Here is a 25771-nt window from a genome sequence, read left to right as displayed (position 1 = left end):
AAGTACATGGGATAGTGTCCAAGTGCATGACAGCATGTGGGTGTTTTGTTTTTACTTGTATCCTCTCCAGAGGGCTCGGCAATTTGGACCAAAGGAGGAGCATTTAAAATATATATCCCTTTTTGTAATCTTATGCTTTATTATACATAATAAGGAACTAGGACAACAGGTAAATACGGTTCCGTTTTCATCCTGGGTTATTGGTACAAATAGAAAGGACACTTAATCTTAAATATTAATCATCTTCAATCATTTTCAAAATGGCTTAAAGCAAAATTATCTACTGGATTGTATTTACAATGTGCTAAGCTAGCTAGGGAAAGGTGCATTTGCACTGGCCTTACCCATTGCAGTGCTTAAAAAGCATTTGGAATTTTTCGTAGAGGAGACAGGTCATTCTTTTCACTTATCTCTGGGATAGCCATTGATCAGTTTCCAAATAACAGTGGAGCATTAAAAGATATATTTCTGTTCCATTCTTCCTTTCTCTTCTACATAGATAATGTTTGTAACAAACTACAGCAGAGACTAGTTTTAACTAAATTTCTGAACATTTTACCTAATAACCGGTTAAAATGGAAGATGTTGCCAATTGAGCTGTAATTGAAAAAATATATAGTGCACAAGCAACTTATAGTCTAAGCCACATCACACATTAGTTATGAACTGTGCTGTCCAGTGTGGGTTGCTTCACAAAAGGTCATTTGTAAACTGGTTATCTAGAACTCAGCACATTTTTATCGTTTTGATAAATATTGGAGATCTATTAGGTATTCTAAAGACATGTCTCTTACAATTCAGGATGGGTGAAAGTTGATTTTAGAGAATTCATGAAAGGCTGTATAATTTCCGTATGGTGATTAGCACCCAAGGCAGCATTTTTTTTTTATTTTTTTTTTTTAGATTTTTATTGGGGAATTGGGGAGAGGAACAGCGCTGGGGAATCGGGGGAAGAGGAACAGATAAGTTGCTGTCCTTTTGTTCTTCAGTCTAATTGTGGAGGATGTTGCTTCACTGGCCCAAGGTGGCACCATCATTGCGCTCTTCCCAGGCGAGACATATCAGTCGCCGGCCTCTGGACGGCTGCTCATGGCTGCTGCTGGCCGCTCACGCTGGCTGCTGGCTACACACTGTAGCCCATGGCAACCCACTGCAGCAGGGGACTGCAGCCTATGCCGTCGCCAGGCGACCCATGGCAGCCCAGCCCCAGGTCGAGCTGCCGTTCACCATCTTAGCTGCAGAGGATAATGTCACTGGCCCTCATATGTGGGATCCGAACCGGGGTCCTCTGGCATCCCAAGCCAGTTGTTAACCAACACGCCACTCAGCCGGCCCAAGGCAGCATTTTTTTAAAAGGGAGATTTTGCTTTCTTTTTAATGGCAGAATAACAAATCTGAAAAGTTTGGGCTTTTTGGAGGGAAGGATTTGGAGATAGATGATGATCTCTTATAGCCAAGTTAATCCTGCCCGGAACTTCAGCAACCCAGTGTCTTCCCCTGAGCTGTTGTATTTGTCATAGTTGCTTCCCTTTCACTGCTTCTAAGTGGACACTTAAGTATTGTCACAGTGGCTCTTATGGCAGCCTGAGCCTTGTGAGGAGTGGGGTACGCCATGGTTTGTATGTCAGAGACTACCTGTGCATTCTTATGATGCAATTTTTCCAGTAAGTGTTTTATTATAAGTTATAGGAAAAATTCAGGCAATAGAAATAAAATCAGATATATATATATATATATATATATATATATATATATCATGAAAATACTTCATAGGAAAATTTAGGTCCATAATAATTGTGTAATATCTTGCAAAACAAAAGTAGCAGAAGCTGGTGTCCTCATTGTCAGTTGATGAAATCTCTTTTCAAAGTGTAGGGAGAAGGGTATAAGTTGCCAGGAACTCTGTGTCAGGAGGCTTAAGGAAAGAGACAATATAATGATTATAGCTGGTTTTACAATTTCTCCCCTTCCCCAAAATAATATAATCCAAAAATCTTTAAGCTGTGTTTGTAAAGTTGTTATTGCTTCAAAAGCCAGTATTCTCCTGGGGAAACAGAAGTATTTCCATGGCTTGAGAAATCTTAATATTGATAAGAAGGAAGAATTCAGTTGTGTTTTTTGCTGTTTCTAACACATTAGCTTGGAAGAGACAGAAAATTTTAGAGTTAGGCTGAGTGGATCCTCTTCTGAATGCCCTTAGGTATTGTTAAAATATTGGTTTGTAATTATTAGCAATTAAAATAATTGTAGGGCTGGTGAGAAGCTCAGTTTTAGTTAAGAGCTCGAGCTCTGAGCAACAGGGTCGTCGGTTCAATTCCCACATGGGCCAGTGAGCTGCCTCTGAGCTGCCAACAGGTGGCAGGATGGCTCAGCTGGTGAGAGCACATGCTCCTAACAAGGTTGCAGGTTAGACTCCCGCGTGGGATGGTGGGCTGTGCCCACCCACAACTAAGATTGAACACAGTACCTTGAGCCGAGCTGACCTGAGATGATGTTGGGTGGCTGGATGGTGACTGGACTTGGAGCTGAGCTAGCTGTGCCCTGCACAACTAAGACTGAAGGACAACTTGGCTGTTACCCTTCCCCAATTACCCAATAAAATCTTTAAAAAAAGAAAAAAAAGAAAAAAAATTGTAGCTGGAAAAGTGGGTTACTAGTAGTTGCCTTTGGTTGTGTGATCCCATTGTGGGAGGAATGCTCTTGGAATGATCAAATCAACTGTATGGAAAGCCCAGAGAAGCTCAGGAGAAAATTAGACTGCTCTCACAAAAAAGCTTTATACAACTTAAATATTGCTCATACTTCTTTTTAAATGTCATACCGGGGACAAGGATATTTAGCCTTGGGATTACAGTTTTTAGAAGTTTATCTTTTCGTAAAGTAAGTCAATCACGTAACTGAAATTCAGTTTTATTAAAGAGCTACATTTTCCTGTGTGCATGTACTGGCCGTGCTCTATTATCTACAGGAAGGACATGCCAGTTTAGGAAACATTGTTAGGGGTAAGGTTTGCTGAGGATATTGTGAGAAATTTGCTGTTTTCTCTTCATCATGTCAATAATTTTAAATTTCTTGTAGAACGCTTTTCTAGAGTAATAGAAGTCAAAGCAGTGCTAAACAACATGATTTAAGCGCTCCCTTTTTGTAGTTCACTTTAATTTTGAATACTATGAAACTTTTTGTCGGTATTAACGTATCTGAAACAGAGCTCTTGATTTCCCTACCCATTTCTTCTAAGGCTTTCCCCATCTCAGTATACGGCACCATTATTCACTCAGTTGCTCAAGCCAAAAATCTAGGAGACATCTTTAATTCCTTCCCCTCTTTATCCTCCAGATGTAGTTTATCAGCCTAATTCCCCTCCCTCCAAAGACATTGAGCCAGTTCTCTCACCTAACCTAGTCTTTGACAGGATCTTACCTGATGGCCCTGCTTCTACTTTGGTCACCCTGTAATCCATTCTCCAGCTCACTACCAGGCTGATGCTTGTAAAATGTGAATTAGGTCATATTCACTCCAGCTTAAAACATACTTAAGGCTTCCCATTGCACTTGATATAAAATTCAGACTTCTTGATGTAGCCTGTAAGCCTTACATGATCTTGTCTCTGCATCTCTCTCTGACTTGTACCATGTACCTCCTCCTCCCCATTCTCTAAGCACCAACCACTCTGACCTTCATTCTGTTCTGTCCCTTAAGTCAAGTTATTTCCTATATCCTTGTCATTTAGGTCTTGCTCACACATGACCATTTCAGAGAAGCTTTCCTGGCCTCCTATTTAGTCTCCCAGACCGCCTCTAGCCCATCATTTTCTTTTAATTTTTGATAGCCTCCATTTAGATCTGAAATTATTTTGTTCGTTTATGTAGTATTCTCTGGCCTTTAAGCCCTGTGAGAGTAGAAACCATTTCAGTCTATTTACTTCCAAGTACTCAGTGCCTGATAGGTACCGAATATACACTTGTGAATGAATGAACTATTTATAAAATAATAATTTATTGATTTCAATTTCTGCTCTATCATCTCAATTTCTGGTTAAGGTTCCAAGGGGTTCAGAGTGACAAATTTAGCAGAAAGTAAAATGAAGAGGACAGGAAACCTAGCAAAACTAGAATTACTCTAAATCATTTATTGGCTGTATTTTTAGATTACTATTTACTAAGAAGCTCTGTTTAAAATTTTTTTCTCTTAAAGCAATGTTATATGTTAATATTAATAGATGAACATTCTAGTTTACTCTCCTATACAAGTATGGGATGTTAGTAAGTAGGTTGTTAATAGTAAATTATGTTTCGTAGTTAATTGCCTGAGAGTTTACCTAGATGACTTAGATTCTTTAGCTAAATTTTAAAACAGTTCTCTTTAAGTTTCTTCAAAGAAGATTTTAGAAGTCATACTTCATTTCTAATTTAGCAGCCTAGACAATTTTGTGTTTTTAACGACATTTATTTTCAGAGGAGGCATTCTGAATATTTATGCACAGGTTTTAAGTATCATAATTAAAGTACATAGCTAAAGTAAAGCTTTAAAATTATAAACATTTAATTATTGTCCAGAACTGGAACTGTATTTGTAAGATCGAAAATGTTTAGTATACTTTTAGACCAACATGGAGTTAAATAGTTTAGGTACATTTCCATGTAGATTTTGACTGCTTGGTCTACTCAGAAGATAAAAAAAAAATTCATTTGCCTTCTAATACTTTTAAATCTGATGTAGAAAAAGTAAGTTTATAAAGATGCACCATTAAGTATCTGCACTGTAAAGGTCAAACTATTGATAGTCACAACTATGAACCTGACTTTTATAAACTTGTGTGATGTGATCCAGACCCTTATTCAAATTTTACTTCATTATAATTGACTTTTATTCTGCCTCACTGCTTAGTCCCACTAAAGGAGTTGGGGTTATTTAGATTGTAAACTGGACATTTTCATTTTTATATACATGGTGTGTTTTTAGGTGGTGGTATCTTTTTCTAATCAGTTTTTTTAGTTGGAATAGTAATCATTTATTACTAGGGTATCATTCATGTATAGATTTACGTTCTTTCTGCATTGTAGTGAATTTCCTAATAGATCTAATTGCTCTGGATTTTGTATTAGCTATTTCACTTACCTACTTCTTAAATCTTCTTAAACTTAACAGTGGTATCTATCTCAGGGTTCTAACCTAAAAGACACTGCCATATACTTCTAGGTTTTGATAAGGCCTCCCTATACCTTGTAGTGTATGGATAGGTACCTGTTGTACCTGAGCAAAACAGCAAGTTCTTAACTCTGTTGGCTGACTTAGGCAATCAGACCTCATATTAATATAAAGATTCATCTCCAAGGTTGCCTGTCAACAACACGAGGGTGCTATTTTTATAGTTACAAGTTGCTTCTATTGGAGAGGCAACTAAAGTAGTTTAAGCATTTGTGATATATTTTATATATTTGTGCTAAACTACTAAGATTTTTTATTAAAACCAAGTTTTACTGGGATTAAGATTATACAGCCAAACAAGGAAAATGTTGGTTTTTCCTAAACTTGGGATCAGAGCTAAACAGGAAAATGGTTTATGTTCATAATGGTAATTCATGAAACTTGGTCTGTAAAGATTTAATCCACCATTACCCCAATTAACTACCCAATAATTGTAAGCTTTAAGACATTATTATTCCTACTCTTTCAATTGGGCAAATACACATTATTCATACAGTTACTTTTTATTGGTAAAATGTTTTAAACACAATAAAAATATAATAAAATTTAAATTATAATGAATACTCATTTTTTTTCTTAAAACAAAGCAGATAAATTTTCAACAATGACTCTTACCCAAATTCATGGAAAAGAAATTTGTGAGACTACCTCTTCATACATTTAAACTTACAAGGATTTGATAGTGCATTGTATAGGCATTTATTTCCTAACTCAGGTAATTTAAGCAAAAGAAAGATTACAAACGAGATTTTATTTTTTTTTCTCTGCTTTTGCTTTCATTCAGGTTTTCAGTTTCACTATAAAGACTAGAAGAGAGATCATTCTCACCACCTTATATACAGATGGAGAAGTAGAGCTATGGGAAGTCGCTGACTATTGACTTCACATACATACCACATTTAGATAGCAACAGTACCAAATTCTACTTTCAGTTCATTCTTTTGTATTGTGTGTATGCCCCCAGGAAGCTGCATCTCTCTTCTCCTGAAAGAAAGACGTCTGTTCCCCAAGATCAAATGAGATACCGGTCTTCTTACTTGTGTTCCAAATGCAGCTTAAAGGCCTTGTACTTAACCTTAAGCTCAGTCTGCTTGTTTATAAAATTTAATACTCTCTTGTGGCTTTGAATTTAAGGTACTGAACTATTAAAAGTATCTTAATAAGTATGATAGTTATTTTTTGTAAGCCAGGAAAAGAAGCTGATCAGTAGCAAATAAGTGCAGTTTCTCTGGTTTTAAATAATTTCAAGTCCTTTCTTTTGTAATTTGTAGTCTACTGGTCTTTTCTAACCCAAGTATCTCTCTTTTGTATAGGTTACTCACTATAAACAGTACCCACCCAACACAAGCAAAGTTTATTCCTACTTTGAATGCCGTGAAAAGAAGACAGAAAACTCCAAAATAAGGAAGGTGAAATACGAGGAAACAGTATTTTATGGGCTGCAATACATTCTTAATAAATACTTAAAAGGTATTATTTGTACTAGTACATTTAAAATACTGCTTTTATATAACTCTTAATAATTTTCCTCCTATTTTGTTATATTTTATTATTTCAAGTAACTTTTTGAATAGTCTAATTTTGATATTTAATTACTTTAGGGGTGCTTTTTGAATTTTTTTAAACTTAATTTCAAATCATTAAATCTTATAATTTGGTGTATGTGCTTGGTGTTCTAAGCGTGAGAAAGATTTTCTGAAACATAAGTTTGGGAATAAGTTTAGAAAAGGCACTAATTTTCTGGGGCTAATATGGTTTGTTAATAGACTTTAGTCATTAATTCAAAGAAAAGGATTTGTTGTTATTGACAAATAGGGAACTCATTTTGAGTTATGGCAACAATTATAACTAGAATATTTTTATGCTAGTCAGTTTTACCTTAAAGGCCTATTTTTTCCCAGCTACCTCTAACTGTGAAGTTAGTCTCAAATGCATATTAAAGCAGAAAAATCCCCAAGATAATTTCTTTGCTTTCTTACTTGAAAGTATTGTACTGTTGTTTCTAGGGGGGGAAACAGTTCCCATGGGTTTTATATATTTTGGAAAAATTTCGTCTCTGACCTTTTCAAATAAAAATAATCAGAATTGAATACAGATTAAGTTGAATTTTATGCAAATAATAACCTTTTTCCATAACCTTGGCAATTTTAAGACCAGGTAGTTCAGTTCCATTATACTATTGAAAACCTTCTTGGATAGCAAAAGTACTTCTTTGCAGCAAGACTACCCGGGATATTTTAAATGAGTTCACTAGCGATGTTATATAGAGAAAGTTTCCAAAGACGTCACACTTTAGTTCTACAGCTTAAAAGCTTCATAAGATGTCAGTTATTATTATTTATAGCTAAAATATATTGATTGCCTATTGTAGGCCAACCTTATTCTACATGTTTCATAAATGTCTTAACTCATTTAGTCCCCCCAGCCACTCAATAAGTAGGCACCCTACTATTATCCTCATTTTACAGATGAACAAAGTTAATTAAAAGTATATTTGGGGGACAAAAATGTAGTAATTGTGAAAATTACTGGATTATCAGCCCTGAAGACATCCTTTAAAGTGAGAAGGTTCACCTGGAAAATCATCTGTATCAAAGGCTTACTCAAATTTAAAGAGCATAAAAATTAATAGAGATAGAAAGCATGTCTTCTTGGAAGTTAACTTACTGTGGTTTTTAAAACTTATTTTAAAACACGTTAATAAGTTCTTCTATTGTACATTTACTTTTCAAATAAGAAATTAACATACTTTGAATGAGCGATTGAAAGTGCAAATTCCGTTTCTGTCTCTGCTTTTGACCCTGGGTGAGTTCTTTAACCTCTCAGTTCTTGCTTTATTATCCATAGAATGGGTGAAATAGCTAGAGGCATTAGTCCTGTGACAACTCAGCAATTGACAGAATGCTTTTGAAAATCAAAACCGAAATGTATCCTTTTAGGTAAAGTAGTGACCAAAGAGAAGATCCAGGAAGCCAAAGAGGTATACAAAGAGCATTTCCAAGATGATGTCTTTAATGAGAAGGGATGGAACTACATTCTTGAGGTAAAAAATGGTTTCATGTTTTGATATATTTTGGTTTTGCTTTTAGTTCAGAATTTCTTGCAGAGGAATTTGAATAGAAGATTAGATGTTATAATTACAACTCTTTTCTGTCTGTGACCCAAATATTATGGCTATTTTAGACATTCTTGTGAAAAGTTAAGAGTAACATTTAAAATTATTTTTCTGGTGGCAAATCATTAGTATCTAGAATCTACAGCAGGTCTAAGTGATTTGTTATAATGAATTACGATTTAAATAACTGGCACTTTTTTTAGGAAGGTGATTTAGTCCTTTCTTTCAAAATACACTAATTAAGAAAAGGGCAGAGTTATTTGGTAATTTCAAAATTTAGGTCTATTTTCTTGACTATAGATTATCTAAGAAAACAGATTCTGTTAGTCTATCACAACACAATAATGCTATGTAATTTCCCTTACTGAATAGTTAGAATGGTTTGGTGCAGATCCATGAAGTTGCTTTTTATTCTTTTGTACTGTAATATTCATATCTAGCATATTTGGATCTATTGCTTAAATTTTGGGCATCCAAAGACATGGGAATTAAGTTATAAGAGTCGAATGTCCTCTTTATTACAAAGATAGATTGGGAATGAGATCTATTGGCATCTTTCCATGTTAAGTGTTAGTTAATTTACTTCTAAAAACAAATGTCTTTTCCATTGTAGACTATTAAACATGAAATAATTAGAAATACTATAACTTTCATGCCTATATTGTAATATTGAGTTTTACTATTTGGTACTTATGGGTCTTTGAAGAAGTCAGGTAAGTACTCTGTGTTATATAGTTTTCCATGTCTTAAGTAAGGTTAGTAAAATCTATTGGGTAACTCCTGCACTTACCCCATTTGGTATGTTGTGAGGACAATAATAATGGATAAATTAGGTGCTATTCTTACTAATATAATTCCTAGTGGCCAAGGTGATAAACCTGTTGACTTTATGTTCAGAGAATCTTAGGGATTCATAGGTTTTCTCAAGATAATCTTGTTTAACCCCATTTTACAAGCATGGAGTCTGAGACTTAGAAATGTTAAATGACTTGCCCAAGGTCTCTTATTTACTTTTGAGTACAAGCCAGGACTTCTAAGGCAGTAGTTCTCTTTGTGCTATATTTTGACACCTTCATTGCTTCTTACTAAACAGATTGTTCTTTTATCTAGTTAACTTGTACCAAATCACAGAAATAAATTAAGAATTTCTGATACAACTTGCCTTCCTAGCCAAAAGTTAGCCACAGCTTTTAGCATTAAAAAACGGGAGGCATAATTAAGTTTCTAGTAGCATACCATGTGGCAAATATAGTCTCAACCTAAGAGAATTGTGGCGCTGGGTATTGATTGCCAAAGCTCTAGAAAGTATACTTAATGTTTGGCCTATCTACTACCAAAATGGTTTCAGATGTCCTACCAGAATAAAGAGAAAACCTATTAAAGGTTCTTCTACTGGCAGGGATCTCTCTCTCGCTCTCTTTTTTGTTTGTTAATGTGTTTGTTTTGTTTTGCTTTAATAGTAATCCCTTATTTTGTCTTTCGGTCTTTAGCCTTTCTTTTATGAAAATGACCTACTTAGAAGAATGATGGTGTTATGGTGTTCTTGGAATATGTTGGAATAAACTCATTTTTTTTTCCTAAAGAATACACTTTTTTCTTTTGAAAAAGTGGGGGGAGAAACCTTTTTGTGATCTGTTTAAAATTATATGTTCTAGTGATAAATGTTTGTAGCAGAAGCACTTTGACAACAAAAAATTTTAAAATTAATATCAGTGCCTAAGCAGTTAAGTAATTTTATATCAGGATGAGGATATTCTGACTAGATTGATGACTAACAATATAATGACATCTATAATTACAGTTCTATCAAAATAAGTTTAGATTCTATAAAATACAAAAAAAACTTATTAAAACAGGTGAATGAATAAATTCATTACTCTTTTACCAGAAATATGATGGGCATCTTCCAATAGAAGTAAAAGCTGTTCCTGAGGGCTATGTCATTCCCAGAGGAAATGTTCTCTTCACTGTGGAAAACACAGATCCAGAGTGTTACTGGCTTACAAATTGGATTGAGGTGAATTATTTTGTTTTGTTTTTAACTCTTATTTAATGTTAATTGAAGATGTAAGAAACATTCAACTGGATTCTAGTTTAAAAATTGCTGCCAATAAAGCTATGTAATCTTCTACAATTGAATAAATTTTTCCAGTCCTCAGTTTCCTCATCTGTAAATGACAGTTGGACTAAATAATCTTTAAGGTTCCTTCCAATAAAATCTAATATTCTGAGATTTTTATCTAAAACAAATTATTAAGAATTATTACTGTTAGCTCACTTGGCTTCCATCTTATTTGTTTCAATCCTAAATGTGTATTATCATAGAGGAAAATTAGAAAACCAGCAAAGATGTACGAGTTCTGACAATTAAGTTCATAAACTCACCCTAGAAAAAGTGCTATATACCTCATTGCTGAATATCACTACAGTAACTTTCGAAGTACTCCCCTTTGTAAGCAATGCACCAATGCCAGCACCTAGTCCACCCTTCAAAGCAATTTAGGAACTCTTTCTGGAATGGCCATCAGAGCTGTTGTCATAATATCCTTGATGTCCTGAATGTCATCAAAATGTCTTCCCTTCAATATTTCCTTCATCTTCAGGTAAAGAAAGAAGTCATTGGGGGCCAGATCAGGTGAGTAGGGAGTGTTCCAATATAGTTATTTGTTTACTGGCTACAAACTCCCTCACAGACAGTGCCGTTGAGTTGGTGCATTGTCATGATACAAGAGCCATGAATTGTTGGTGAAAAGTTCAGGTTGTCCAACTTTTCATGCAGCCTTTTCAGCACTTCCAAATAATAAACTAGTTAACTGTTTGTCTAGTTGGTACAAATTCTTGTGAATAATGAATAATCCCTCTGATATCAAAAAAGGTTAGCAACATCATTGTGACTCTTGATTTGGACTGACAGAGCTTTTTTGGTTGTGGAGAATTGGCTGACTACCATTGTGCACTTTGACACTTTGTTTCAAGGTCATATTGGTACACTCATGTTTCATCACCAGTGATAACACGGCCCAAAACATCGTCTTGCCTCTCCAAAAGGTTTTGGCAAACTTCAACTCTCCTTTGCTTTTGTTCATCGGTGAGCTCCTTTGGGACCATTTTGGCACACATCTTTCTCATGCCAAGATTTTCGGTTAAGATTTTCCTAACTGTTTCTCTATCGACGTTTACTTGGTTTGCTATGCTTCTCACAGTCAGGCGACAATTTTGACGCACAATTTGATGAGTTTTTGCAATGTTTTCATCAGTTCTGCTCGTTACTGGCCACCCTGACCTCTCTTCATCAGGGACTCTCTCTCTCTCTCTCTCTCTCTCTCTCTCTCTCTCTCTCCTCAGAGAATGCTGTTTTCTTCGTGGCATTATCCCCATAAACTTGAACTAACATGCCCCTGATTTCACTTCCACTCTTGCCAAGTTTAACAAGAAATTTAATGTTTGTTCGTTGCTCTAATTCAGGTTTGGACATTCTTGCGACAGCACACAAAAAAACACGCAACTACAATAATGAATGCCACTCAGCAAGACACCGCCACATGTCGCCACAAACACAGCTGTGAGACACTGATATATACCAATGAAACCTTACCGAGCTGTTTATACAGTGCTGCCAGTGTAAGCGCACAGTGGCAAGTTCGCGCACTTAATTGTCAGACCTCATACTCTTGGTTGCTTAGGTATTTTATGGCTGTTGCGTTCCAGTTAGACTGAAGGAATTTTATTCAGATTTTTAGTAACTGCTTTCTTCATTCTTATCTAATCAGTTAAGGAACTAGGCTCTACCACTGTATTTAGGTATTTCTCATTTAAATACATTCAAAATTCATTGATTATTTTGTTGAATTTCTAAGCCCAAAAGAAGGCTATATTACTGACTCTGAGTTTATATTAAAGCTTTTTTGTTTGTTTTCCTTGCATCTGTACCCAAACAGTCATATGTTTTTTCATGATCATAATTTTGATATTGATAATCTACAGTTTAGATTTTATCTATAAGAGGAAATAGTCTCAAAGGTGACCATAGAAATACCACCTTTCTATTTGAGAGGTATTTACTTAGTGTTTAGAACTGACTCCATCTTATTGTTTATTGGTTAAATTAATTTGTTGTTATATTGTAAAATAATATATTTGAGGTTCATTTATAAAGGGTGGATAAAATTTAGAAAAATCAAGAGGTCCAAGAATATGTTTGAAATTCATTTTTGCTAAATTGACAATAAATTTAAATTTTTCTTATTTGACTCTTAATGGTCCATCAGCTAATAGGCTCAGAAAATAATGTATAGTTAACTAAAATAAAGATTTTAAATAGTTTATTGCTGTCCTAAAACTTTGAATTAATTATGAACTTAAAGTTTAAAAAAGTATGTTATTAGTTTTTGTACAATTGTTATAGTATTTGTACTGGCAAATATTTGATTTTGAAGGGATGGTATTATAAAAACACAAGAATAGAGGAGTTCTTAACCACATCATCTAGTCTATCCTTTTACCTTCAAAACCAGAAGAGCCTAAATAAGTATATCTTATTGTAAAAATAATCATCAGTGGATAACCTTTTTACACTTTTTTTAGGTTTCTGTTTTGAGGATTTAGTCAATAAGTACTCTTCCCTTGTGTCTAATTGAATTTCCATAAAGCACATATTTATGGACATAGAGAACTAGTTCCAGTCTGCCTAATTTCATATACGTTTTTATTTATCCTCTTCAGAAAGTGAAAAAAAACACTAGCCTTAAAAAAAAAGAGAGAGAGAAAAAAACCTTTTTAATATCATTATTATTTTCTATTTCACTAGAAAACCATAAAGTAAAAAATTTTATATAGAGATATATTAGAGCAGTAATTTCTTAACAAATATATAAATATTTTTAATTTAAAAATGTAAAATTAAATGTAAAATCCAATGTGAGACTGTTAAGATTTTGAAGGAAAAAAATGCAAAATTCCTTATTTTTATTTGCTTATAATCTGAAGCAACTTACATCAAATTTACCTTCTATTCTATTAATATATTTGTAAAAATAATTTCAGGTATTTTTATCTAGGCACAGAAATTTATGGTCTGACACAGTCATTTATAATAGTTTCTGGCAGATCCATGTTTTATAAAACAATGTGTTTACTGTCTCAATACCAGGTCTCCAGAAGAGACATCTTCATAGTAAATTTGCATCCTTTGTGGGTTTTTATGTATGGTTACAGGAGGTTCATCCTACTCTACTCATCCCCACCCCTCGTTTACCACCTTGTGTGTGAAATCTGTTACCAAAGCCAATAAACTTGTTATTTACAAACATGACGATGTTCTTCAGGCAATCCTTGATTTAAAACATTTTAAATAATAGTACTAAATAGTGCTCCTTCCAGTTCTGTCTCCCAGTGTATGTTCAAAGTTATTAATCACATTTTTTCATTGTTATCACCATACACTGATATTTTCTATATACTGAATTTTAAAACCCACTAAAATTATTTAGTTGCTTTACTAGTTTCAATATTGGTGCTAGAAGAAATTTTAGTCCTCAAATCAGATTTCAAAGCATATTTAAAAGAGCCTAAGGGTTCTACAGAGGTGTCTCAGACTTATGAGAGGCTAAGGTATGAGCATATTGGGCTGAACATAACTGTCTCTTCCAACCAAACCTTTTCCTGTTAAGAAGAAAAGTTTACTTTAAAAACCATTACATCATCAAACGTTCTCATTTTACAGGGGAAATTAAGCCCTGAGCGGTGAACAGAGTAGGTCCAGTTTCCTTTCTACTATACCACACCATTTCTTAGGCATTAAAATTCTTTATTCTTGCACAGTAACATTATAATAAATACATCTTAAAGTTTGCAGGTTCATTTACTTTAGTCTTAGTTTTAGTTTTTTAGTCTTAGTTTTTCAGCTGAAAACTTAAATCTTGATTTGTGTGGGCAAATTGCTGTTTTGGAAAAGTTTCCAACAAGACCTTAGATTAACGCAAACTAGCTTGTGTTTCTTTTCCCTTGCTTATACCTATAGTGATCATTTTTAAAGGAGACTGTTTTTACTAAGAGTAATTTAAGCTGATTTTGTTGGACTATGGAAAAGAAATGGTGATATGAAGGATCACTGTGTCTCATAGTTATTTCTCTCCTTCCTTGGCATTTTTCAAGGGGTAAGGTCAATCTTCTACCTTTATAACTCAACTAGAGTTGTTCACATTATGTTTTATCTTTCCCATACTCATAGGTAGTATCGATCTAAGTTAAATTAAATTGTGAGAGTTAATTGAATTAAATTCAACAAATGAACACTGATTGAGTACCAGCTAAGTACAAAAAAACGCTGGGCACAAAAATTAAAGAAAGATATGTCTTATATGAGGGCCTTCGGGGAGGAGCAATTCATTCTTAAGCAGCCACTAACATTCTTACTAACAGTAAGTGCTGAATTGGTAGCAGAAAAATAGGTAATTCTGTCTAAGAAATCATGAAATAGAAAAAATAAATAAGATATAATAAGGGAGAGGAAGAGCTTAGGAAATGGCACAATATTCTTAGAATGGCAAATAACCCAAAGGGAGCTGCAGCATAAAAGTGGAAAATACAGTAGAAGATAAACCTTTAGATGGTAAACAAAGCAAGACTATAGAAGGCCTCAAACTTCAATATGAGTTGGCCTTTTCCCCCTGTGGGCAGTAGATAGTCATTACAGGATTTTAAGGAATGACACAACCTGAATAAAACTCTCGCTTTAGAATGATAACCAGTGAAAGTATGAAGAGTAAGTCAGAGAAGCTAAAGATCAGAGGTAGGGTAATCATGGGCATTGGCAGTGGAATCAAAAGAGTAATTTCAGAAGCGGAATGTTAGAGATTAGATGTGATTGGTTATAGAGTTTAAGTTAGGAGTTGCATCAGTTTTCTATTGTTAACAAACTATCCTAAAATAAAACAGCTATTATTTCTGTGATTCTGTGGTTGACAGGCTGGTTCTCTTCTGGTCTTGCTGGACTTTTGTGTCTTCATTCAGCTGAGGATTCAGCTAGGACAGGACTGTCTAAAATGGCCTTACATCCCTGTCTGGGGCTTCACTCAGATAGCAGGGATTACTGGGCCTCTCTCCATAACTTAGGATTCACAGTGTGGTAGTCTCGAGATTCTAGGAGAATGAGAGTACAAGCTGCAAAACCTCTTGAAACAGAAGCTTGAAAGTCATACATGTCCTCTGCCACATTCTATTGGTTAAAAGCAAATCATAAGAATAGTACAGAATCAAGAGATGAAGACACAGATTCCTTCTCGAGAGGAGCTGCAAAGATTTGTGGCCATATTTTGTCAGTCATAGGAGTCTAATGCTGCAGGTTTTTTCTAAGTGACCAAGTTGGGGAGTTCAAGGTTAAATAGTCTCTCTATTTGTTTTTATTTATTTTATTTATTGATCTGGTGTTCAGTAAAAACTAGTTTTGTAAAATCTAAGCCATTAAGTAGCTTTTTGATTGTCAGCACCTCTTTAAAACAAATTTGAGGCTGCTTCTAATAATGGATTATCTAGTTTGTAAAATAAAAATAGAAAATTGTGATCCTAGAATGGAGAAAGAATGAATTCCCAAGCCATAATAGTTAATATGGTTGCCATGATTAACCCTCTGTCGGTGCAACTGATCTCACAGATTCATTGCATACAAATTTTTAAATATCTAAACAGTTAAGTATCGTCATCACTTCCATATCTTCCCCCTCTACTGTAACCTATCTCCAGTCATGTTTGTGACTTAGTACAGTAAAGACATATTTCATAGCTGCATCTTTGTGTGCAATGAATCTGTGAGATCAGTTGTGCCTGACAGAGGGTTAAACATCAGACTTACTTTGGCGTTTCCTAGCACCCAAGGAATAAAAGGAAACCAAAGGACAGTTCTTATCAGAAAGTAGGAACCTAGCAGTTCTTCCATTTCCTCATTTGGGAACTTATATAATAGGCACTAGGTTATAAAAGAGACAGTGGCCTTGCAATTTTACAACATACGCAGAATGTTTCATGTGGCCTTATAATGACTTTTGATAAAAGCCAAGGACTTAAAGCAAACTCAGTGAATAGAATTCTCTAGTGCTAAGCAAAAGTATCTCAAGTATGTAACCTACCAATAGTCATAGATCCAAGGAAAAATTAGATCGAAGGCTACCTGGAAGAGTAAATGAATAACTTTAGACCCATACTATTCCAGGTGTAGTCCATGGGCCAGTGCTGGTCCATGAACTATTTGATGCAGGTTCACATTAATTACAGAAATCAAGGGTAAGCATTTAGAAACTTTTATGGGAATTGCTTCACCATCCAAGTGTGAGTATATTTTATAAAACTATTGATCAAAAAAAAAAAAAAACTATTGATCCATGATAGATTGAAAATCTTTTTACAAGTTGGTCCTTCATCAGATAATCTTTCTCAACATTATTTGCTTCTTTGGAGCTTTGGGAAGAATTAGATAATTTGACATTCTCTACTGTTAAGGGCCTGGTATGCTTTTCCTTCGTGTTGCTGCTTTGAGAGCTGAGCTATGCACTGTATCTGGAATACATGTGTAAGCATCCTGTTATACAGTTGAAATGTCTAAATGGTATTTCCAGTAGTATGGCAGTCCAGGACATATCTCCAGAGAAAGCTAGGATTTTCTTCAGAAAGAACCCAATATTTTATGTATTAATATATGTGGTTAATTTTATTACTACAGACTATTCTTGTTCAGTCCTGGTATCCAATCACTGTGGCCACAAATTCTAGAGAGCAGAAGAAAATATTGGCCAAATACTTGTTAGAAACATCTGGTAACTTAGATGGTCTGGAATACAAGTTGCATGATTTTGGCTACAGAGGAGTCTCTTCCCAAGAGGTAAGAAACTGTGAAATGAACCTCGTTGAATAAAATGTGGATTGTCTATAGATTACCATTATAAATTTTCTGGGAAATTATGAGATTGATGTTGGTTTTATGCCGGCCACCTTTTGAAATTTCAGAGATTCAGTGAACAGATATATATTAACTACCTACCATATGTCAGCCTCTGTTCAAAGTACATGGACCATAACCTTCAACAAATGTCCCTATCCTTTATATATCGGATGGATAGATGGGCTGACAGACAAATGAACAGACAGGCAGACATAATAAATATAGCAGATGTCAGATAATGCTACAGAGAAGCACCAGGCAGAGTAAGGGAAAAGAGGGTGATGGGAAATGGGGGTGGGTTAATATTAAATAGTTCTCTCTGAGGAGGTAACAATTGAATCCTTAAATATTTACGAAAAACTGGATCTTTGTCATAGGAACTATTATCTGATAATAGTTAACTATCTCTCTAAGAATAACCTGAAAATAATTCCTTATGAGCTATGTATGCTCTGTACCTCAAGTATGGGTTTTCTTTTCTTTTTTGGATTTTGATTTATGGTTAATTTTCCAGACTGCTGGCATTGGAGCTTCTGCTCATTTGGTTAACTTCAAAGGAACAGATACAGTAGCAGGAATTGCTTTAATTAAAAAATACTATGGAACGAAAGATCCTGTTCCAGGCTATTCTGTTCCAGCAGCAGAACACAGGTAAATTCTGTTTTCATCCTCCTAGTATCCAAACATTTGTTTTCTAAAATTGAAAGTTTTCTAGAATTGAAAGTTTTTTCACTCATTGTATTTGTAATTCAGTGATGTTTTGCTTAACTATAGAGCCATGTACTTCAGTAAATCTTCATGAATTTAAGCAGTACAAATTCAGTATTTATACTTTGTGTAAAGATTAGTATCAGGGAGGTAGATCACTATCCTAATAGAAACAAGTTAAGAGCTTTTTTCTTTTTTCAACTCTTATATTGTCATATGGATTTTATATTAAGGACTTTTTCAACTGCTCAATTGCCATATGCAGATATATTTTACTTGTTAAATTAAGTCTAGACACGTCACTGTAAGACCTGGTCACTTTTTCCCCTTTCCCTGCTCTTCTGCATGACCTCACCTATCTTTGCTTAGAAATTGTCATCTGGACCCAGTACCCTCATTTGTAGATGGTCACCTAAGCCCTTTTGATGGACGGAAGAGAGTTCAGATTCTTCTTGTGCTTCCTTATCTGATCTTACTAAATCATCTCGTTAAACTAGAAGGCAATTCCAATTTTAGGCAGCAGCTGTTCTGGTCCTAGAGTTAACTTTATTGAAAGTCAGTGGAGTTTTAAAAATGTATGCCAAACCTTATTTCTGGTTCTTAACAAAATTTATTTACTGTTTGAGGAAGTTTATTAAGTTCTCATACTTTAATATTGCAGGGTGCCAAAACTAGCACTTTTTTTAGAATAAAGCTGAGCTTTTATTCAAGGCAATCTACTGAGTGCTAAAAGGGATAGAAATATTAAAAAAAAAAACTGACCCTGTCTTGGGTATAAAAATGATACACAAGCATCATTTTGCTCTGTTGATTAAATATTGGGTTGTCGGAAAAGTCATGATGTATTTTTTCTGTTTTTCATTGCAAAAATGCGTCATGACTTTTCCAAAAACCCAATACTTTAAAGAGGTACAGGTAAAGTGTTCTAGTGGTGCGAGGTGGGAGAGGAAAAGAGTGTATTCCACTGGCAGGATCAAGAAAGATTTTATAGATAAAAGACAAATAAACAAGAAATATAAACAATTTTTTTAAAGATTTTATAGAGATGGTATGAAGTCTTGACTTCTTGAAAGAATGGTAAAATTTAATGATAGTCGTGGTGGAATCCCTCATTCTCTAAGTAAATATTGATTGCGCGCCTACTATGGGTCAGGCATTGTCATGAAAGAGCAAGAATGAAAGAGGAGAGTGGAGTGTGCTTAGGGAATCAGGGGTGAAGCATGGAGATTTTGCAGGCAACATAGGGTAGACTGGGAAGACAGGTTTAACAAAGGCCCTCAAACCTGTGCTAGGTTATTCTAATTCTGTTTTCAAATGGGAGAGGGCCTTAAAGTTTTTGAGCAAAGAAGCGATGTCGGAGAAATATTTTAGGAAGATTATTTTGATAGGCTATCCTCTGAATTGAAAAAAAGAGAGAGAGAAGGGAGGAGGCTTTGCAGGAAGGTATTGCAGAGAAGGTATTTGAGAGATGACAGAGTTCAGAACCAAGTGGCTAAATGAATAGAAAGAAGTGGATAAATATGAGCAGTGGCTTGGGAGATGAAATTGCTAGAACTTGATCATTTGAATTGGGGCTCAGTAGAGTAGATTCAGCTACCGTTTATGAGCATTGCTGTATTAGTAGGGCCTTGTTGAATACTTCCACATTTAAGACGAGTGAAACTGGGAAAATTTATCAACAGATTAAGGTTTTGGGGTTACAGTGTTTTTATTTGGACTAGATGTGTGTACATCTTTTTAAAACTTCATGTAGTATCCATATATTAGACTCTTGACTGGTTTTGTTTCAAAGTAATATGAGTATGGTACTATAAATCTCAGAATAAAGATAACATCTTTAGGGCTTTCATGGTAAAACAATGAAAATCTGTATAGTCACATGTTATTCACTGCACTTGTAAATTTTCAATTCCTTAATATATAAGATTATTCCAGATGTTCTTAAACAGAAAAATCTTAAACAACAGCATAGTATAGTGACTAGAGCTTTGGACTGAAAGTTGGGAAACCTTAGCAACCCTTACAGCTGATATACTGGGTGGCCTTGGGCAAGTCACTTAACTCTCTGTTCTTCAGTTCCTCCATCCAGCCAAACAAAAGGAGGAGCTAAAATTTTACATCTCCAACATCAGAAGGTCATTGAGGATTAATGAGCTAACATTTAAAATAACTTTAAAATAGAACCCTAAAATTTAGAGCACTGCCATTATTGTTATAAATATTATAACATAACAATATTCCTTAAGGGATATATGAATCTGGACTTAGAAGTATTCAGTGTCATAACTTTTCCCTCAAACTTCGGAAAGATACCAAATTTAATTTGGTACTGGAAGTTGGAATAATAGGATGAGTAGAATTCATTGAACAAATATTTATGATTTCCATATACCAAATACTACACTAGAAGAACAGGTGTGACAATTGGCATGACCTCTAGCAGTAGGAGTTTGGTGTTCCATTACAAAGTTCTCCAGTACTGGTATTCTTTGAGTTAAGTTCTCTTCCTTATAAAGAAGACAATAGTAATTCTTGATATGAAGAAAAAGCTTCTCTTCATCCATATATTAGTTTTTCCTTAGCCTACAGATACTTGCATGAAACAGAGTTGGCATCATAGCTACTGGCAGCATCTGTAACTGTTTAGAAGAGTGTTCACCATAAAATGAGTTCTGTATAAACAAGTTATTTGTCCATTTCAGACAAGAGTGGTCCCTGGGCAGCTAAGTCTTCATTACCCTGAATCATACATGCTCTTGTCCCCAGTGTACCACTGACAGCACGAGAAAAGTTTACTCCAGTCCTTCAGAAAAAAAATAAAATGACAATTTCAAACATAAATTCGTATGGTGCTTCAGTGAGTTTTGAAATAAACTTGTACCTACATGGAGTTCTATAATGAATGAGTGGGTTGTCCTACTTTCAATTATTGTGTTGTCGAAAAAGTCATGATGTATTTTTTCTCTGTTTTTCATTGCAAAAATGCATCATGACTTTTCCGACAACCCAATATTTTATTTAGGAAAATGGGGTAGAGGCAAAGACAATAAAATAAGGGAAAAAACTTGCTTGGCATGAGGAAATGGCAACAATTTTCAAATTCATTATTCTGTTTAAGAATTTTAAATATTATGTATTAGTTAATCAACAAGTATTTAAGTTACATTTATTAATCTATTCAATAAGAAGAACCATATTGAAGACATTGTAAAAATCACTGTAACCATTCTTGCCTTATAAAAACTCACACACTTTATTGCCCATCTTAATTATTTTTTGATCAAACTAAATATTAACATTTTTATTCCCTGGGCATGTATTAATTGGTAGTGGATAATCTGTAAATGAAATAAATGACTACCTATTACTGGCCATTTGAAGATATTACAGGTAAAGAGTTGACTATATGTATGGATATAGTATAATATGAGTAATTGTCATTAAGTGTAAGGTTTGAAAAGGAAAAAAGATCAAACAAATGTCCCTGCTATTATTGGTATATGGTTTTGAAAATGCACCGAAGGGAGTCAAGTACTAGCAAATAATGGGAGCATGTTCATTCTTTTAACATCTTAGCATAACAAATAGAGTGCATTCAGCGGGTACTTTTTTAGCTCACTGATTTTAAATGAGTAGGTTCAGGAATACCAAAAAGAAACAGAACTATAGTTGGTTCTACATGACTTAAAAGCTAAAACAACCATTGGAGAGGAATACAAAAAAACTGTCCAAGGGGCCCAGATATTCAACTAACCTGATCTGCATTCATTAAACTAAATCACTCACCTTTATTGCAGTGTCGACGGTGTAGCATAGTAAACATGAGATATGATTCAGGAACAGATAATGTGTCTGCCTAAGTAAATCTTTATTTTCATTTTGTTTTCTAGTACCATAACAGCTTGGGGGAAAGACCATGAAAAAGATGCTTTTGAACATATAGTAACACAGTTTTCATCAGTGCCTGTATCTGTGGTCAGCGATAGCTATGACATTTATAATGCGTGTGAGAAAATATGGGGTGAAGATCTAAGACATTTAATAGTATCAAGAAGTACAGAGGCACCACTAATAATCAGACCTGATTCTGGAAATCCTCTTGACACTGTATTAAAGGTAAATTTTAATACGTAACTTGATTATTAAAATGCCTATAGACCAGCTACATCAACACTTACTTTTCATTTCATTTATACATACACCACTACAGAGGTGTCTCAACCAGTCACCTTATTTTAGAGTTGCAGCCCAGAGAGAATAATAGATTTGCCCAAGGTCACACATTCATAACAGGATACCTAGAGTTATGGATTATTTATATATACTGTCAAATAGACAGTTAAGTACTGTTAAATAGATATTTTCTTTTCTACTTACTTTCAAAATTAATAGCATTACCATTTTAACCAATCTTGTGAATTGGTTACCAAGTTTATGGTTTGTTTCTTTTCCTTTATCACAAATCATTGCTATACCTTTGAAGTTTTTAGTGCTAAAGAAATACATATATACAAGGTGGTATGGAATTTTTAAAAATTGAAAATACTTTTCAAGTAGTGATTTTTTAGAGATACTGTTGATTCTCAATGTGGCAATACTGCATTTTTTTAGTGTTCAGGACTTGGTTTGCCTTCTTTGAAAAACACCAATATGAGCAGTTTATTTGACCTCATTATTAGAAAAACATTGTGTTAGGTGCTTTATTTAAGCTGTGTCATTTAATCTCTGAAATATTATAGATACATATTATATTCTCTTTTTTATAGACAAAGAAACAGGCTTAGAGGGGTTAAAGTAACTTGCTCAAGGTCACACACAGAACACAGAGAATGAGCTGAGTCCCCGTTGCAGTTTTTTCTGACTGTCGCCATCCCGCGTTAGCACGCTGTTTCCTAGCTAATGGTTACATGATAAATTACTTATGCCTGAAGAAAGGTGTGGTGATCACTTCCAAGGAATCTAAGGAATGTATTTACTGATACATTAAATATTGGGAAAAGCTAGAAATAAGTCTTTTCTTTCAGCAATGCAGAGGAGTCAATAAGGAGGGAGGGAATAGAGAATCAAGGCGATCTTTTCCTTTCCTATTAACTAATAGGCCAATCTGAAGGTCTTATCTTAACCTGAAATATTAACAGATTTGGTTTTAGCAAACTTAATAGGTTTCATGTTTTCCCTGTTGCCTAATAAAGATGTGTATACCTAGTTTTAAGAATAAACTGAGTCATCAATATGGCATTTTCTCATTGTTGGAATCTTAAACCAATTTATTTAGGAAAAGGGAGTGATTATTGGGGAGAAAAATTGTCTGATAGGTCTTTTGTATTTCTGACAAAATTGAAATCAATGTTTAGGTATTTCAGCTGCTATAAAACTTCTAGTAGTTAATGAATGAGTGGGTATCATTCAATTTGGTTTTAAAAATGGGTGTCATCTTTTAATGAGAACTTCAGAGAAACTCAGTGTTATATATACTTCATTTCCACCTTTGTCTACATACCATCATTTCTCTGAATTTTCTAATTCAAATGGATTTATATTTGTTATATCAAAATTAAACCAAACAAAACTATTGGGCACAAACAGAATAAATCCAAATCAAAAGTATAATCATGTGTTTTTTAAATGATGCTTTCTATACCTTTTTAAACTATTGTATTTATTGTATTAAGCTCCTAAAGTTAGAGGTTTTTTTCCTGAATCTGTATAATTTGAAAGATGGAAAAAAATCTTAGGCTTTGCGCCACTTTACCGTATAAATTGACTTGATAGAAAATAGCATGCCTGTTTCTATCATAATCAGTGTTGTAAAATTTTTTAAGTAATTTTATTAATTTTATATTCTCAAGATCGTCTCGCAAAGCAAAATCAGTTTTATACTTTTTTCCAGTTTTAGTTATTTTGTTTTGGGTGTGTATTTTTCTGTACAGGTTTTGGATATTTTAGGTAAGAAGTTCCCTGTTACTGAGAACTCAAAGGGCTACAAGTTGCTGCCACCTTATCTTCGAGTTATTCAAGGGGATGGAGTAGATATTAATACCTTACAAGAGGTAGGTGTTTTATATTAAATGTTCGAATAAGGTAATCATAATGAAGCTCCTTTTTATTAGTTCGATAAACACATTAATAATTTCAGTACAATTGTGGTTTTTTTTCATGTTTATAATGGTACATGTCTTTTCTGTTAATGCTTAAATTCTATAAATAGTAGTTAAAGAATAGAAATACCAGGCCAGCTGAGTAGCTCAGTTGGTTAAGAGCACGAGCTCTGAGCAACAAGGTCACCGGTTCGATACCCACATGAGCCAGTGAGCTGCGTCCGAGCTGAGCTGCTGCTGAGCTGCCAACAGGTGGCAGGATGGCTCAGCTGGTGAGAGCACGTGCTCCTAACAATAAGGTTGCCGGTTTGACTCCCGCACAGGATGGTGGGCTGTGCCCACCCACAACTAAGATTGAACACGGCACTTTGAGCTGAGTAGCCACAAGCTGCCATCAGGCGGCCGAATGGTGACTGGACTTGGAGCTGAGCCAGCTGCATCCTCCATAACTAAGATTGAAGGACAACAACTTGGCTGTTCCCCTTCCCCAGTTCCCCAACACCGTTTCCCTTCCCCAATAAAAATTTTTTTTTTTTTAAAGTATAGAAGTACCAACCAAACCAAACTTACTATTCCCAGTCCTCACTGGCCACCCTAAAGAAATACCACTATGACACAAGAAAATGCCAGTCAAGGAATGTTCCTTGTATATGAAACAAAAAGTCTTAATGCTGCCCAAATAGGTCTGTGTTAATAGAATGGAGCTTCACATGCTCGAACAGTGTGAAACTCAAATGGTATTAACATGTGCTTTTTCAAAAATTATAAAATGGTTTGTCAGCTCTTCTAAATTAAGCACTGACTGTCATCACTATTGTTAGATTTAACCAAATAGTATGTTATATTAAAACTTTCGCCTCTTTTGTTTTCAAATAAGCTTCTGATGAACTATAATTTCATTTTAACGAATCCTAAATACTCTATATAAATTAAAGCTATCACTGGAGTCATAATGTGGACTGTTTGCTATTAGAAGCCACTGAAATTTTAATGCATACCAGTTTCCAATGGTATCCACTTGTATAACGCAAATTATCAAAGGATATTTCTGTTGAAAGTTTGGTGTGGTTAGAGTAAGGTCAGTACCCAAATTATAAATAGTTTGTTTTCCAAAGATTTGTTTAAAAGCAAGAACTCCTACATATAACAGACATGACGTCAATGGTTATGTGCATTTAGAGCTACTACAGGTGGTATCCAGAATAGATACCTTGGAATAAGAAAAGTGAGGTTTCTTCTACCACCTCTCCCAAACTGCTTTGCCTGATAAAAGTGGAAACTCCCCCAAACTCCTCTAAGGCATTTGGTATTGGGACACATTAGGGGCTTTCATGTGAAAGGGAGCGAAGAAATAGAAGAAAAGTCTGCAGTGAGGAGGAGGGCCTGAGTATAGAAACCTCCGCTGGCATATGGAATTGCTGTTGTCTCCTTAGCTCCTCTGAGTTAAAGGTTTCTTATCTTGGTATCAGTTAAGAACTATTACCCATTCCTTCATTTTACGCAGTTTAGCAGGTACCCTCACACACCCTTTATGCCCCTTTCTGATGAAGAAACATGGGCAGGGTACTTTACCAATTTCAGAAAACCCATTAGCCCCATTCTCTTCACTGCTAAACCTGCCCATCCTTGTTCCAGTGGTGAGCTCTTTGAGTTGTTCAATCAGGTATTTGAATTTCCCTTTAAAAATACCTAAGCTCTCAGCTTTCTTTT

At 34.7% G+C, this 25771-nt stretch overlaps 1 protein-coding gene across 1 annotated transcript in view; it reads left to right on the top strand.

Moving 5' to 3' along the window:
* The window catches only part of NAMPT (nicotinamide phosphoribosyltransferase), a 39368-nt gene that overhangs the window by 2547 nt on the left and 11050 nt on the right, over positions 1-25771 (top strand). The window contains exons 2-8 of the mRNA XM_019660160.1: positions 6522-6678; positions 8148-8251; positions 10212-10340; positions 17037-17195; positions 17770-17906; positions 21854-22079; positions 23894-24013. Coding sequence (XP_019515705.1) covers positions 6522-6678; positions 8148-8251; positions 10212-10340; positions 17037-17195; positions 17770-17906; positions 21854-22079; positions 23894-24013 — 1032 coding nt within the window. The remainder of the gene's footprint in view (positions 1-6521; positions 6679-8147; positions 8252-10211; positions 10341-17036; positions 17196-17769; positions 17907-21853; positions 22080-23893; positions 24014-25771) is intronic.

This window comes from Hipposideros armiger, unplaced genomic scaffold, assembly GCF_001890085.2.
Source record: "Hipposideros armiger isolate ML-2016 unplaced genomic scaffold, ASM189008v1 scaffold_312, whole genome shotgun sequence".
NCBI lineage: Eukaryota > Metazoa > Chordata > Mammalia > Chiroptera > Hipposideridae > Hipposideros > Hipposideros armiger.
This window is presented reverse-complemented; position numbering and strand designations above follow the sequence as displayed.